General features: G+C 48.8%; 1 protein-coding gene across 1 annotated transcript in view; it reads right to left on the bottom strand.

The window, feature by feature from the left end:
• SLC6A1 (solute carrier family 6 member 1) overlaps window positions 1-15,593 on the bottom strand; it is a 43,348-nt gene that overhangs the window by 12,159 nt on the left and 15,596 nt on the right. The window contains exons 2-7 of the mRNA XM_043588128.1: window positions 8,577-8,639; window positions 6,642-6,971; window positions 6,104-6,235; window positions 5,198-5,298; window positions 4,221-4,330; window positions 2,415-2,547 (exon numbers count right to left, since the gene is read on the bottom strand). Coding sequence (XP_043444063.1) covers window positions 2,415-2,547; window positions 4,221-4,330; window positions 5,198-5,298; window positions 6,104-6,235; window positions 6,642-6,879 — 714 coding nt within the window. The 5' untranslated portion in view covers window positions 6,880-6,971; window positions 8,577-8,639. The remainder of the gene's footprint in view (window positions 1-2,414; window positions 2,548-4,220; window positions 4,331-5,197; window positions 5,299-6,103; window positions 6,236-6,641; window positions 6,972-8,576; window positions 8,640-15,593) is intronic.

The following is a 15,593-nucleotide window of genomic DNA, read 5'->3' as shown; positions in this document are numbered from 1 at the left end:
GAACGGCCCATGGTATATAAGAGACACTCAATTAAATGCCTAGTACATAAAAGCATGGGGGTGAACATTTTAATGTTCCTTTTTGAGAATTTGCTTTGCATATATGATCACATTTTCTTACAAAGTGATGCTCAAATTATGTACTTGCATCTTCATTTAACATGTTTAAAATTCAAAAACACAGTACATACAACTTTATTTGTTTACTAAAAATTGTTTTATTGTCTCTTAAAAATGTGATATTTAATTATGCAAAATAGTCCCTCAGAAGGCTCTACCATTCTTTTTAAAGTTCCCCCTACTGTTATCCATTTATGTGAATTTCACTAACTTTTTTATGCATTTTATATGAATGTCACTAATACAACATTGGACACCCCTATATATAAAACTTTGTCCAGAAAATTATTATACCACTCTTGGGAAAATTTTGTAGAAGTAGAATTAATGACTAAAAAGGGATAAATTTCTCAATGGCTTGTGATTCATATTGCTCAATTACCTTCCAGAAACCGAACTTTGTCCAGCATTTCAGAGCGCACCTTCCCCACAAAGGTGCCAGCACTGAGTATAATCATTAAAAAGTACGTGGGTTGTTTTTTTTTTTTTTTTTTGCCAAATTGATAATCAAAAGACTGATGTCATTGTCTGAGATTACACTTCTTTGTCCACTGTTGTGAAAGAGCAGTTTTCAAGTTCAATAACCCTTGTATTTCATAGTTTCATTTCCCTCAATGGATCTGAGATTCTTCAGGGTTAGCAAAGGCAGCCATAATCCACTAGAAACACCACTGTACTCGGAATTAGGAAAAAGGAATTTGAAACACCTGCAGCACCTATAAGCTGTGTGACGTTGGATCAATTTCTCATCCTCTCTGAACCATGCATTTTCTTGTCTGGAAAATGGATACAATCAACCTGCCTACTCAGAGGACATACAACATGCTTAATATATATTGCCTAGGTCTTACACTTTAATCTGTCTTCCATGTTCAGAATGGAGTCAGGTATACACTAGGTGCTTAATAAGTGTTTACTGTTGGATTGGACGACTCAAAAGATAACTGATATCATGGATTGTCTACATGGTATATGGTATATGGTGGCTAGGCATATGCTACATATTCTGCATAGATTATTCTCCTCAGTCTTTATGACAACCCTGTAAGGTACTATTATTGTATCCATTTAACAGATGAGGAGACTGAGGCACAGAGAGGTGAAATAGATTGCCCGAGCACACACAGCTAGGAATCAGGGGCCTGAGATTCAAGCTGAGCTCTATTTCTTCCAGTGCCTTTAGCCCCTACATTCTTCTGTTTCTTAAAATCGGGATGGGAGATACCTGTGCCCTCCTCCTGACTGCCTAGTCTAAGGACACATTCGAGAGGTTTTGACACTGGATTTGGAACTGAGAACCTGGTAGGTCCAAAGGTCCCACCAGACTGGAATTGGTGAGTTTTTCATCACCTGCACTCATGCCCAAGCATGTTTGTTAAGGTTCTGTTTTGCTTACATCAGCTTAGGTAGTCTGGACCTCCCTGCTCTTGCCTGATTCAGTTCAAATCCCTTCTCTCCCTTACTTGCTATAAGAACTCAGACAGGTCTCTAAGTTCCCTTCAGGCTAGGGCCAGTGACAGGCTGAGCCATCTTCTGACCCTGGACTCTTGGGGTGGGGCTTTAAGGAGAAAGGAATGGGAGTGAGGCCAGTCCCCTTACCCCTAACTTGATTGGCGAGCTCCCCAGATGTCCCCAGGATGGACCTCCCCGCCCCTCCAAGCTTGACCTGCTCTGCCCTTGCCAATAATAAAAACAAAACAAGTACAATTCCTCTCGCTAGCTGCTGAGAGCTTTACAAAATCATCACCCCATTTGATTTTTATGACAAACCAACAGATGAGCCCCATTTTTTAAAGAAGGAAATGGAGTTTCAGAGCAGGGACCTGTCTAAGGTCACCTAGCCAGGTAAACAGGGAAGTTGGGATCTAAACTCAGGACTGTTCCAGAACAGGGCCTGAGTATTTAACCATCCATTGATCCATTTCTGATGCTCCTCAAAGGCTGGGATGTGGAACATTCATCTCTGGATCACCCTACAAGGCCTGGCTCAGTGGAGATGTGCGGGGACAGTTTGTTCAATGGTCCTTGAGCAAAGTTTACCACGTGTTTTGTCATGGCTCTGTGTAACTGTCTGACTTGCATTGTGGTATGTAATCCTCAGAGCTGCCCAGAAGGTAGGTAGTATTATTATTCCCATTTTACAGGAAAGGAAACCAAGGCAGAGGGAGATGAAGAGAACTGCTTCACTCCAGGTTCGACGGCATTCCTCGAGGTGCAGACTCCTTGCCCAGAGCAGAGCAGAAATCCCCTTGTAGATCTGTCCCCTTCTGGTCCCCACTGTGCACAGGCCTTACCTTTCCAGTCCATCCAACACCCTTCCAGATACAGAAATACACAAGGATCCAGGCGATGGCCAAGGTGATGGCCAGAGGCCAGCGGATCTGACCTGGCTTATCTAGCCCGTCTGTCATCTGATGCATATTCCGCCTGGTGGAACAGTGGAGAGAGCAGAAAGTCACGTGGGAGCTGGAGTGACCTGGGGGTACCCAGGGACTGAACACAGATGACATCCTCCACTGGGACTGTGCTGACATCTGTGGTCACTGAGATCCAGGAGCTGGCTGGAGACCGTGGGGTCCATTATACTAATTGGCAGAGAGTGTGCTATTTGCTCAAGGGACCTGCCGGAACCTTAGTCTGGCCACCCTTATTGCTCACCTGTTTGGCTGCAGTGCCCTCCTAGCTAGACCCTCACCTTCATTTTTGCTCTGTCCCCACTCCCTTCTAGCCCCAGAGGCCCTTCTAAGTGGTACGTCTGATCGTATCACTCGCCTACTTAAAACCCTACAGTGAATAGCTCTTTACTTCCTCAGCATGAAGCCCAGCCTCCCCAGGCTAACCTTGCAAGGCCCTTCTGGGCTGGCCCCACTTTTCTCTCCAGTCTCAGCCCCCCCTGAAGCCCCTCAAATGCTCATCAGCCTGGATGACTCCCATCCCCTCACCTGTGCCTGGCTTGCGCTCACCTGCCTCCAAGCCTTCATGCATTCTCTTCCTCCTGCTGACACCTGTCCTTCCTATGTGGTTTTCATCCTTAGATGTCACTCCTCACCTGAGCTGGTCCAGGTACCAACTTGGGGCACCTCTAGCCTCCAGTGCATCCCCCCACTCTTAGCCTTGCTCATCTGGTGTTATGACTGCCTGTTTGCTTATGTTTGCCATGCCTCTAACCACACTGCACACAGTAAGCACTCAAGAAATGTTTACTGAATAAATGGCTGAATGCAGTCCGGAATTGGTATGTGGCAGATGCTGGAAAGAAGCAGAAGCCAAAGAATCTAATTTTATTTGTAAGGAGACCAACCTAGCCAAGGACACTTCTGCACAAAGACTAGCATCACGTGTTCTGACACCTCCTGAGAACAGTTCCTCCTGGCAGCTTATCTAAGGTGCTGTGGAACCTTTCAGAGTACTCTCAGACCCTTTCAAGCTACCCAACACAAATGCCTCCTTCATGCCAAAGAGATTTGGATCCCAAGGCCCCTTTTAGTAATCAATATCCCAACACACAATCTATGATGTGTTCTCCTGAAGATACAATCAGCACGGCCTTCAGTATGTACAGTGTGTGTGTGTGTGTATGTATGTGTGTATGCGTGTGTGTGTATGCATGTGTGCCTTTAGTCCAAACAACTCTGGGTTTCTAAGTAGACTGGACTGGTTTTCAGGATGAGCTGGGATTTTGTTGTCCTCTCCTGGCAATTCTCCCTGTCCTGTGCTGGTTACTCCCTTCCGGGGACTCACTCTTCACCCTTGTCCATTCTGTTCTGTGCCCCGGGAGGCTGGCTTCTATGCCTATATGGCTGGCTCCCTTGTCCTCTGGCTTCTAGCTAGGTTTGACCAATGGCAGGAGCCACTGGTCAGGAGGAGAGAGAAGGCAGGAATTCATTCTCTGTACTGAAGCAATTCATTCTCCCTAGTTTGTAACTAGTGGCCCTTTCCATGGCCCAGCTCTCTAGGAGGGAGAAAGGGACTTCACTCTCCCTCGCTTCCCCCTCAGCCCTGCGCACATCATCAGCTCCCATCACCCTTTTTGAGGGCACCTCTGTCTCCTGCTGGCCCTGGCTGATAGACACCCCCACCACCGATGGCCCCACACTTACTCCCAGAACTCTACCACGGCGCTGGTCATGTTGGTGGTGTTGACGACGCTATAGTTGGAGAAGCAACGGTCTGTGTTCCAGGGGTTGTCACACTGTTTCCACGGCAGCGTCTGCAAAGGCACAGGGGCACGGACAAACACAATTGAGCCCCCAGGGGATGGCAACAGTGGTCCCAGTGCACCTCGTCCATCCTCACAGTCCCCCGAGCCTCCTCATAGCCATCCATTACCTCGCCTCCCCTCTCCAACAGCTCTCAGGTGCAGGTCTTGTTGAGATCCCCATTTTAGAGATCAGAGAGGGGCAGCAACTTGTTCGAGATCGCACAGCTCCTAAGTGTCAGAGCTGAAACTTGAACCTTGATCATATCCCTCTGAAAACCAGCTTTCTGAGCGGCACCACAATATCTTGTCTGTTCATCTGGGGGCCGCTTCCTAGCTATGTGACCTTGAGTAAGAGATCTCGCCTGTTTGACCCTCTGCACACTGATGTTAACAGTGAACACTTTACGGTACTTGTTCTTTGTGAGGTACAATCCTAAGCCTTTTGCACATATTTACTCCTTAATCCTCACAACAACTCTATGAGGCAGGTTTCCTTTCTACCTTCATTGCATAAATAAGCACTGTGGCTCAGAGAGGTTAAGTTTCTTTCTCGAAGTTGCACAGCTGGTATATCCTGGGGTCAGAATTGGAACCAAGGAAGTCTGGATCCATATGAAATGAGCTAACAAAAGCCACCTTAAGGAGGGTGTCAAGAGGAGTAGATGTTAGCCCCCATGAAGCACCTGGCCCAGTGGCTGGCCCAGAGCAGCTGTTGGTTCATGGTGCTACAACTTGCAGGGAGACAGGGACCACTGAACACAAACCACACCCTCCACCCAAGGAACAGCACTGTGAACAGAAAGGTAGTCCCAGTAGACAGAGAGCAGGCTCTGGGTCTGGCTCCTTCTGGAGGGGGCGGTGCAAGGGTCCACTCACTGTGGTGAAGGAATTGTACAGGTAGTAGATGGCCCAGGAGATGATCACGATGTAGTAGATGTTCAGCCAGAATGACAACACAGCAGCGGCAAGGCCCACACCTGGGAATGGACACGGCAGCATGACATTTCATAGAATAATTACATGGGGCGCCTGGGTGGCTCAGTCGGTTGAGCGTCCGACTTCGGCTCAGGTCATGATCTCACAGTCTGTGAGTTTAACCCCTGCATCAGGTTCTGTGCTGCCGGCTCAGAGCCTCGGGCCTGCTTCGGACTCTGTGTCTCCCTCTCTCTGCCCCTAACCCACTCGCATTCTGTCTCTGTCTCTCTCAAAAATAAATAAACATTAAAAAAAATTATAACACTCTAGTGAGTGCCATTCTTATCATTTTCCATGATGCCCACCAGCTCACTGGCCCTTGGAGACAGGTGTTATTGAGGTACTGAGGCTAAGAGAGAGGCAGGAACTTAGGTAAGGTCACACACATCTGGCAAGTGGGGACTTGGGTCTGCGGCCCAGCACTGGCTGGTTGCAGGTGGGGCAGGAGTCTGAGCTTGCCAGACAAGAATGCTTCTCCACATATCTATCTGAGTGTCAGGCACTGAGTAAGGAAGCAAAGAAAATTGCACCAGCCCTGGCTAGGGAAATAAGTTCACAGGACAGCAGGCTGGTGTGTGTGTGTGGGGAGGGCCTCTGCACTGGGCACTCCTGTCCACCTCCCTCACCCTAGATTATAGTCAATGCCACCATCTATCACCTGGCTCCTTGTGAGGGCTCCACTCTGCTCAGAAGCGAACCGAGCAGGTCCCCTCTCCAGTGGGGATGGAAGTGCCAGGAAGGGCCTAGTTTCACCATAGTTCTGTGGGCAGAGGCACCAGCACATGGCCCCCCACTCTGCAGACTTACCCTTGAACATGGGGGCCAGCTTCCACACCCCCAGGCCCCCGATGGATGTGTACTGGCCCAGGGAGCACTCCAGCAGGAAGAGAGGGACCCCCGCAAAGATAAGAGTCAGGAAGTAGGGGATCAGGAAGGCCCCTGTGGGGTTGAGAAGAGAGACGCTCATGACCCCAAGGCTTTGGAGAAGCCCCGGTCAGAGGGAGCATCACGGCAGGGCGTTTTCGGGTCCCGGCCATGATATCCTTACCCTCTGCCTCAAAAGCAGCACCCATAGCCAAACTGAGGTCCAAGGATGTCCTTTGCTCAAACTATGTCCCCCGTTCTTTGCAAAATGAAGAGGTGAACTTTTTGGTGGTGTTAACAAAGGACACTTGGCCTTTTGGGAATCTTTTGGTTAAGGGACAAGAAACAGGAAATGGGGCCTGGTACTCCCTTTGGAGTCTTGAGGGGACCCCTTCCCCTGAGTTTGCCCCAGAAAACACCCAAGTGTGACACTCTCCAAGGGGTCCAGAACGGGCTGGGAGGTTGCCAGGCCAGCACCTACCACCTCCGTTTTTGCCGCAGAGATAGGGGAATCTCCAGACGTTGCCCAGGCCGATGGCATAGCCCACACAGGACATGAGGAAGTCGAAGCGGCCCTTCCACGTGTCCCGGTCTGGAAGGTCCGCTGCCTTCTTCTGTACCTTGACCACCAGAGTTTTGGGCTTGTCATTGGCCACAGGGGCCTCGCTGACCTCCGTGGAGATCTGCCCGTCGGCCACCTTGCTGCCATTGGTCGCCATGTCTCGGAGTTTGGACACAGAGGTCCTGGCAGATGGACGTGCGATGTCGGCCCCGGTCCACGCGGACAGCAGTTTTGCGGCTCAAGGTCACCCTGGGAGAAGAGAGAGGTGGGGTGATAGGCACAGAAGGGTGGCAAGATCCTGGAGTTGCCCCAAAATTACAAAAATAAAATAACCCCAAACAACCTAGGAGCTGGAGAAGGCTCTCTCATAAGCTCTCTTTCTCCTAGAGGAAGGGCAGTACCCTTTGTTTCTAGACTTGTGCGTGGGGATGTGGTGTCTTCATAGCTCCTGAGCTAACGTCAAACCTGCATCTGCGTCACATGCCCTTGTTATGGGTCTTGCTCAGAGAAGAAAACCGAGGAGACCAAATATTCAGACAGAAATATTAAGTGTTCCTCATCTTTGCCTCGTGGGGTACAACTAGATTTCTCATTCCCGGAGGTCATAGTAACCATGACCAATGTAAGCAATGGTGGGGCTTAACCGTGGGTTGGAACAGGGAAGTGACCCAGCTACAGATGGTGAGTGAAGGCGGTACACCCCTTGTGCACCCCGATGTTTATAGCAGTGCCATCAACAATAGCCAAAGTATGGAAAGAGCCCAAATGTCCATCTATGGATAAATGGATAAAGAAGATAAGTGAATAAATAAAGAACACACACAATGGAGTATTACTCGGCAATCAAAAAGAATGAAATCTTGCCATTTGCAACTACGTGGATGGAACTGGAGAGTATTATGCTAAGTGAAATTAGTCAGAGAAAGACAAATACCCTATGACTTCACTCATATGAGGACTTTATGATACAAAACAGATGAACATAAGAGAAGGGAAGCAAAAATAATATAAAAACAGGGAGGGGGACAAAAACATAAGAGACTCTTAAATACACAGAACAAACTGAGGGTTACTGGAGGGGTTGTGGGAGGGGGCAGGGGCTAAATGGGTAAGGGGCATTAAGGAATCTACTCCTGAAATCATTGTTGCACTATATGCTAACTAACTTGGATGTAAGTTAAAAATAAATTTAAAAATATATTTAAAAATTGAGTTATGATAATAGTATGTCCCTCATTGGGTGGTTGTTCTTTGCTTATTCAGTGAGGACCCTGCGCCTGGCAAATGGTGGGAACTTGTTACTATTTTCTCAGCAACCCCAAGCCTGGCCACGCTTCCAAGTTCTTTGCGAAACTCTGTAACGATGCAGATTCCCAGGTCACACGCCAGATGTCCCACATCAGAATCTCAAGGAGATGCATCCTGAATCCATACATTTAACATATTCTGCAAAAGGAGCTTCTTATGCTGGGAGCCAGTCCCAGCCATCAGTTGAAGAAGGACCACTAGTTTACATGACCTCTCTGACCCAAGATATATCCCACCTACACCCTGCACTCTCCTTACCTCTTTAGTTCCGGAGGCAGCGTGGGGTAGAGGGCGGTGTATGACGTTGGGCTCGGTCCCATCCTGGATTCAAATCTCCAGTCTGCCTTTTACAAGCTGAGTGACCCTAAGCACTGTTTTTTATTGCTCTAGCCTCAGTTTCTTCATCTATATAATGGGAGTAATCTTATCTAGCCTGTAGAAGGGTGGCAAAACTAAGCTTTAATAGCTGTAAGAGTACTTTTCACCTGACTGGTTTACAGAGAGAACTCCACAAATGGTTGTAATGATTTTGGTTACAGATGTTACCTGATGATTTTCAGTGGTGCGTCAGCTCCAGAGCAGTGCCCTCTGCAGCCCCTGGGTGGGATCCTGAAAAGCAGACATGAGGAGGGACCCTGGTGAGCTGGCAGGCAGTGGCTAATGGGCAGCCCTGGGGGGAGGGCGGTAGGGGTGCGGGAAGCCTCTCTCTGAGCGCCCCCGCTGGGTGACCACGTGAGTCCATGCAGTGTGGTGCTGGCCACGGGGCACTGGGAACATGCTGGAAGGGGCCTGCTGCCTCTCAGGACCTTGCCTTGAGGGCAAGGCAAGGATGTCACTCCATCATTTTATGAGAAGGAAAAGAGAAGGCGACAGAGAGGACGCAGCTCCTCAGGGCCCAAATGGGAGCCGGCGAACTCAGCCGAGATTTTTCTCCATCCTCCAACCAAACATGCAGAAATGTTGTAAAAGACCACCTTAAGAACATGTGAGACGGTACCTTGTTTTATGGAGTGAAAAAAGCAGACCTCAAAATAGTTCATTTAGTATGATCCTAATTTTGCCCACTCCCCACCCCCAAATCTGTTCATTAAAAAAACCCTCCAAAACCCAAGGGATATATCCTAAGGTATTCACAGTGATTAGTTTATAAGAGTCATTTTTATTTCCTTTGTGTGTGTGTGTGTGCTTTTCTGGATTTTTAGAATTATTTCTAAATTTCTGCAAAAAATTACATTTCTAAGTTTCTATAAGACATTTTTAAATTAATAAAACCATGCAGAATAAATGTATGGAATCCCCAGGGCTCACAGGAATGTGTGAAGCACTGGTCTGAGGTCTGAGATGTAGGAGGGGAGCCAAAGCAATGTGCGGCCTCCTCCCTCAGCGCTGCCCCACTGGGGGACCCTGGGGGCTGTGCACCCACCTGACAGCCCCTCACGCGCAGTCCTCATTACCAAACACCATTGTCTCTTCCTAGAGTTCACAGAAAACCAGACCACCTTCAGGCCATCGAAACTTTACTGCCAACCCTGTTTCTTGTTCTCAAGGATGACCCACAGCCTTGTCTCAGATGCCCATCTAGCTCCTGACTTGGGCCTGGCGCCATCAGAAGGAACTCCAGACTCAGGTAGGGTGACCTCCCATTGTCAGGGATGGTAGCTCATTCTGTTGTCTACCAGGAAGTCTTGGGATATGCAAGAGAGAGAGCAGCATCAGGAAAAGGGGAGGCTAAAATGGAACCCCTTTTGTGGGCGGGGGCAGTTAGCCATTCACTATCAAAGCAGTGATGCCCTTTACTGTCCCCATGACCTACCCTTGTGGGCTCCAGCCACCATGTTTGTCCAAAAGGATCCAATCACCTTGGACCAGGGCTGATCACCTGACTCTGGCTAGTCAATCAAAGCTCCTAGCCTGGGAATTTGGCATGAGACTGAGAAAGAAGACCAGCCTCTCCCATCTATCTGCTGAGAAGGAAGGAAATCAGAAGTCCAAAGATGGAGAGAGGAGTACCTGCGTGGCTCAGTCGGTTAAGTGTCTGACTCTTGACTTGGGCTCAGGTCATGATCTCACAATTCGTGGGCTCGAGTCCTACGTCAGGCTCTGTACTGACAGCGCAGACCTGCTGGGGATTCTCTCTCTCTCTCTCTCTCTCTCTGCCCCTCCCCCACCCATTCTCGCTCTAAAAATAAAGAAACTAAAAAAAAAAAAAAAAAAAAAGATGGAGAACCTTGGAAGCATTTGTGTCTGCCATTCCAGGCTTTCTTAAGGCTGGGTTACATACCTGTGTTTAGAGGTGACAAAGAAAGCATCCCCATAGCGGTAACATAAATTTCCTGTTTGCTACCATTGACTCAGAGGATTCCTGCTAAAGTCTTGAATCTCTGCTCCCTTACCACTTGACCAAGTTCTCTGTAGCCTACGGGAACAACAACTTCTGGCCTCCACTCTGGATACATTTGTTGATTATCCACAGAGAGTCAAACCAAACTAAAATTTACGGTGCTGTGCACTGGGGCCTCAGATTGCCCCACACCACTCAGGGAGAGAGACAGTGACAGGCAGGCAGGCAGGCAGACAGGTGCCCCTCTGGCCTACTCCCAGAAAGCAGGGGAGATGGCAGGGTGTGTTTAAGGGGGAAACACGGTGTGTATGTCCTTTGAAAAAATCATTCAACATTGACACATAGGAAAGGTGGAAGGTCGGGAGGAAGCAGAGTTCTGGTTCGCCGGGCGGTTTATTCCACCACCCTCTCCATGAGTACATTTAGCATCACCTCGTGCAAAGGCCAGAGAGATCAGAGTCCATGGCTGCTTGAAGAGCTCAGCATGAGAGAGGCATACATGCTATCTTCAGAATATGAGAAGGATTTAGCCAGATGCCTGTAACTGCCCTCTGAAGAGCCACGTCTCCGCGTGTACAGCCTTCCTTTTGGAAGACGTGCAAAATGTGAAGGTAACAATATAAGGCCACGCACTGATGTAACTGGTGCTTCTTTGGGGATCCCCATGGAGAAGGCCCTCTGGCTTGCAAGGCAGTGGGACAGACGGCCCTGGGGCTACATCAGAGACCTCAGCTCCCCTTCACATTTACTAACGCTGGGCAAGTTCCACCCCCTTTTTGATCCTCATCTGTAAAATGGGGCGGTGAAGGGTTACATGAGATCATGCATGTAGAGCAGGGGAAGGAATACCTAGCTCAGAGTGAGTGCTTAGGAAATCTCAGCCCTCATCATCACTGTGATTATTTCTGTATGTGTGCGGATTGTGGTTCCAAATCTAGGTGTCACAGCTTCCCAGAAGGCCATCGTGGTAGTGACGATGACAATACCACTACTAAGAGCAGCTAACATTTATTGAGGGCGTATCATCCGGTCCTTCACAGACTTTCAGCATTTTCAGACCGATGGAAATAGTCCTCTTAGCCTCCAGGGGGAAACTAGCTAATGAAAATTTCAAATCTCCATGCTTTGGGTTCTCTGTATACCAACTTAGGAGTGGTCTAGCTGATCACCTTGGGCCAGTCGAAGGTGGGAGTGGTACGTTTGTGTGGTCAGTTAATAAAATAAAGAACCGTTCTGTAATAAGTCAAGTCTGGCAAGAAAAAGACAGTCCAAAGCATCTAGTAGATGGCAGGAAAATGATCAAAGGGCCCCTGTTCATTAAAAAGCCTAGGGCCCGATGCTTACAGACAGCACATTCAGAAGCGGCCTGGCTAATAGCCCCCAAGAATAGCTTCTTGCCAATTTTCATTCCTGACACCAGCTGGTTAACCTGTCGCTCCCTTTCTCTGAAAAACGGCACATGGAAAGCACAGGCATGTTCAAGTTCACAGGAGGAATCTGGCTGTCTTTCTAGAAACGTAATGCTCTCTGAAGCAGGAGCCAACCTTCTAGCCAGTTGCTATTTCCCCTTTCCCGAAACAGGTTCCTGCGCTTTGCCGCCAGGGGCTGCTCAGTGTTGAGATGGCTCTGTGGACCCACCGCCATGAGACCAGGCATTTCTTCACCAGCCTGTACAGTGCCATTCTGCAGCCCTCCTCCACCTGCTGACGCAATGGGTAATAGGAATGCCTCTCACCACCTCGTGATTTGGGACATTTTTCCAAGGCCCACTTCCAGAGCCTTCTGGATCTTCCCCATCAGGTGACGATATTCCGCAGACCAAGAATCTGGCTACGTGTTCCTCCTTAGTACTTTCCCATGTTAGCTGAATTCCACCGAAGTTAACATTCTAAAGGGCACTGTTAATGTGTGACCGCAAGTGACCCATTTTCCACTTTCGCTCACCTACTCATTCACTCCTTCCTTTCTTCAGTAAGTACTTACTCAGCATATGCTGGGTGCTGAAACAGGGATGGGACAATCATTTCTAGCACTTTGCATTTTGAACCGGAGTTTGAATCCGTGAACTAACAGGGACCAGCAGAAAGATTCCATGTTGTAAATGTTTACTAGGGTCTAATGTGTACACGGAGCTGGGCCGGACACTTGGGTTGCAAACATTAACAACACCAGGTCCTTGACCTTGACAAGGTCACAGCCTAGAAGGAGAAATATCTCTGTCTACAGCCAATCATAATACCTTATGATACGTGCAGCAAGAGTGTACGAACAAGACACCGTAGGCCTAGAAGGAATGATTTAATTCAACCAGAGAAGGCATCCCAGATGAGGGGACATTGGAACTGGGTTTTGAAGGCTGAATAGGTGTTCATCAGGGTCAGAAAGAGGGAAGGGCATCCCAGGTGGAGAAACAGAAGTAGGGAGGTTTGAAGATAGGAAGGTCAGTTTGTGAAGGACCTTGAAAGCCAGGCTAAGGAACTTAGGGGCCAGTTACAGGGATGCAACGGGGGTGATAATATGATCAGATTAGTATTAGAGAAGAAGACTCACACAGGGAGGCTCTGGGAAGGAGTTAAAGAAAGAGACTCAAGGCAGCAAAGTGGTGAAAATGTTTCCATGAACATGTTCCCATGAAAATGTTCCTTCCTCGATGTGCACGTTGAGACCAAGTCCCAAAGCCATCGTTAAAAACAGGGCCAAACCAAGCAGAAAGAATACCTCTGCCAACCCCTGAGTGAGGAAATGCTTTATAAGAAAAAAAAAAAATGTAGTTTGGAAGCTCTAGATCAGAACTGGCAAAATGGGTCAAAGTTGGCCCTTGGGCTTGTTTTATTTGGCCTGAACAAAAATTTTTTTCAGTTTGCATTAGAAGCCAGAAATATGACTCTCTAGGATACATTATTTCAAACAGGGGGAACAGCAAGTGCAAAGGCCCTGAGGCAGGAATAAGCTTGGCATGTTTGAGAGTCAGCATGGAGGCTGGGCTGGCTGCAGTCCAGTACAGGAGGGAACAGAACTAGTCAGAGGCAGGCAAGGGCCAGATCACACAAGGTCTCAGAGACCACAGCAAGGAGTTCACATTTTCTTCTAAACGGGATGGAAGAGAGTAGAGGGTTTAAGTGGTGGGGGAAATCTGACTTACATTTAAAAGTCTCACTCTGCCCAGAAGAGGCTGCAGAAGGGCGGGGGGGGGGGGGAGCGGGGGGGGGCATTAAGAGGCTGAAAGTCCAGGGAGAGAGGACAGTGACTTGAATGGTGGCAGCTAGGGCAGAGGTGGTGAGGAGTTGACCGGGTTTCTCTTTTGGAGGTGGGGCTTACAGGCCTTGCTAGCAGACTGGCTGTCAGCAGCCCCCTGCACAGATGGCAGGCTGGGGGGAGGGGAGTGTGTGGCAGCCTCCTTGGACAATCCTCCCTCTGTCCCACTGCATCAGAGGGACTGGTGGCTGCATGGGGTGGAGACTTGGGCAGAGGCCAAAAGGTCAAGGCCAGTGTCTCAGGGCTGCCATTGTCCAGGTCCGGGGGTGGGCCCAGAACCCACTCAGAGCGAGTGGGGCACCATGAAGAGCCAGGAAGGCAAGGGGGGGAGCAGCAGGCTTGATAGTAGGGGCCCCCGCTCCCTCCCATGACGCTGTGCATACTCCTGCTTTGTCTTGCTCCCATTCTGTAATTACAGAAATTACAGAGGCTTGCTTCATACTGCAATCACTCTACTTGCTTTTATTTCTTTTTGGAACTCTGCGGTTCAAGAAAAAAATTAATATTGGGTTTGGCTTCATTCCAAAGGGAAACATAATGCAGTTTATTCTCTGCTTTGGGGGAAAATGCTGGGCTCATTAGATTTAGTGAGCATCTGTTGTGTATCCAGACCCATGCCAGCTCCTATCAAGGGAGAAGAGCCAGCATTTATTGAGCACCTATTGTGTGCCAGGCATTTCACAGGTGTTATATCATCCAGTCCCCATTCCATCTCCATAAGCCAAAAGCTATTTCATCCATCTGACAGACAGGAAAACTGAGGCTTGCCAGCCTGGGGCTACTGTAAAGCAGTCTCAGATTGTTCACTGACCCGGGGCATCGTTATCCAGTGTGATTCTCTTATGGGGCGCCTGGATGGCTCAATCGGTTTTGCGTCCAACTTGGGCTCAGGTTATGATCTCATGGTTCAGATCGTGAGTTTGAGACCTACATTGGTCTCTGTGCTGATAGCTCAGAGCCTGGAGCCTGCTTTGGATTCTGTGTCTCCCTCGCTCTCTGTCCCTCTCCTGTTCACATACACTCTCTCTCTCTCTTTCTCAAAAATAAATAAACATTAAAAACAAAGAAAGAGAAAGAAAGAAAGAAAGAAAGAAAGAAAGAAAGAAAGAAAGAAAGAAAGAAAGAAAGAGCGAACCTTGGGCCCCACTCCAGACCCACAGGATCAGAAGCTGCGTTTTAACAAGGACCCAGTCATTCAGGTGCCCAGGGCAGCTTTGGAAGCTCTAGGTTAGGGATGACCCTGATTCTTCCACAGAGCTTGGTTCAAATCCCTGTATGACCAGGGGCCAGATACGTAAGCGTGCTGGAGTACCAGTTTCCTCATCTGTAAATGTGGACTCCTGTACCTCACAGGATTGTTGTGAAACTCTGAATCAAGATGATGCGTGGAGAGAGGCTGGTGAAAACAGAGGGCCTGGCGCACAGGAAGTGCTCAGTAAATAGCAGCTCGGATTGCTATTCAAAGAGATGAATGGCCGGGGAAGTGCTTTGTAATTGAAAAATGTGGCACAAATACGAGGACCAATTAATAGCTGATCATCATGTGCGGAAGGTCAGAAGGAGGTTGGATGCGTGCAGATGGATGCCGGTGTCGTGGGCAGCCTTTGACACCGACTGCCCTGAAGGCCAGGGAAGGTTCCCCGAAGAAGGTGCTCGGATGGAGAGGGGGCAGCTGGAGAGGGCCTACGAGGCCTCCCCTGAGTCGGGTGGGGGTGGGCAACAAGTCAATCTTCACCAGGGTGAGAGCTGCAGGCAAAATAGACGACCTCAGGTCTAGACGGCTAGCCCTTTTCCTTGGACCCTCAGCCAGCGGGGTTTAGGGCCTATGCAACTTCCTTCCTGTTTGAGACTTAGTCTCTTCCACACTAGTACACCTGGTCTACCCCAGCAGTCTACAGATGAAGAACAGGGCCCAGAGAAGGCTGGTGGCCGGCCCAAGGTCACACGGGACACAAACGGTATGATTC

Source organism: Prionailurus bengalensis, chromosome A2 (assembly GCF_016509475.1).
Source record: "Prionailurus bengalensis isolate Pbe53 chromosome A2, Fcat_Pben_1.1_paternal_pri, whole genome shotgun sequence".
In the NCBI taxonomy this organism is placed as follows: domain Eukaryota; kingdom Metazoa; phylum Chordata; class Mammalia; order Carnivora; family Felidae; genus Prionailurus; species Prionailurus bengalensis.
The sequence above is the reverse complement of the archived record's forward strand: the minus strand, read 5'-3'. Positions and strand labels throughout refer to the sequence as shown.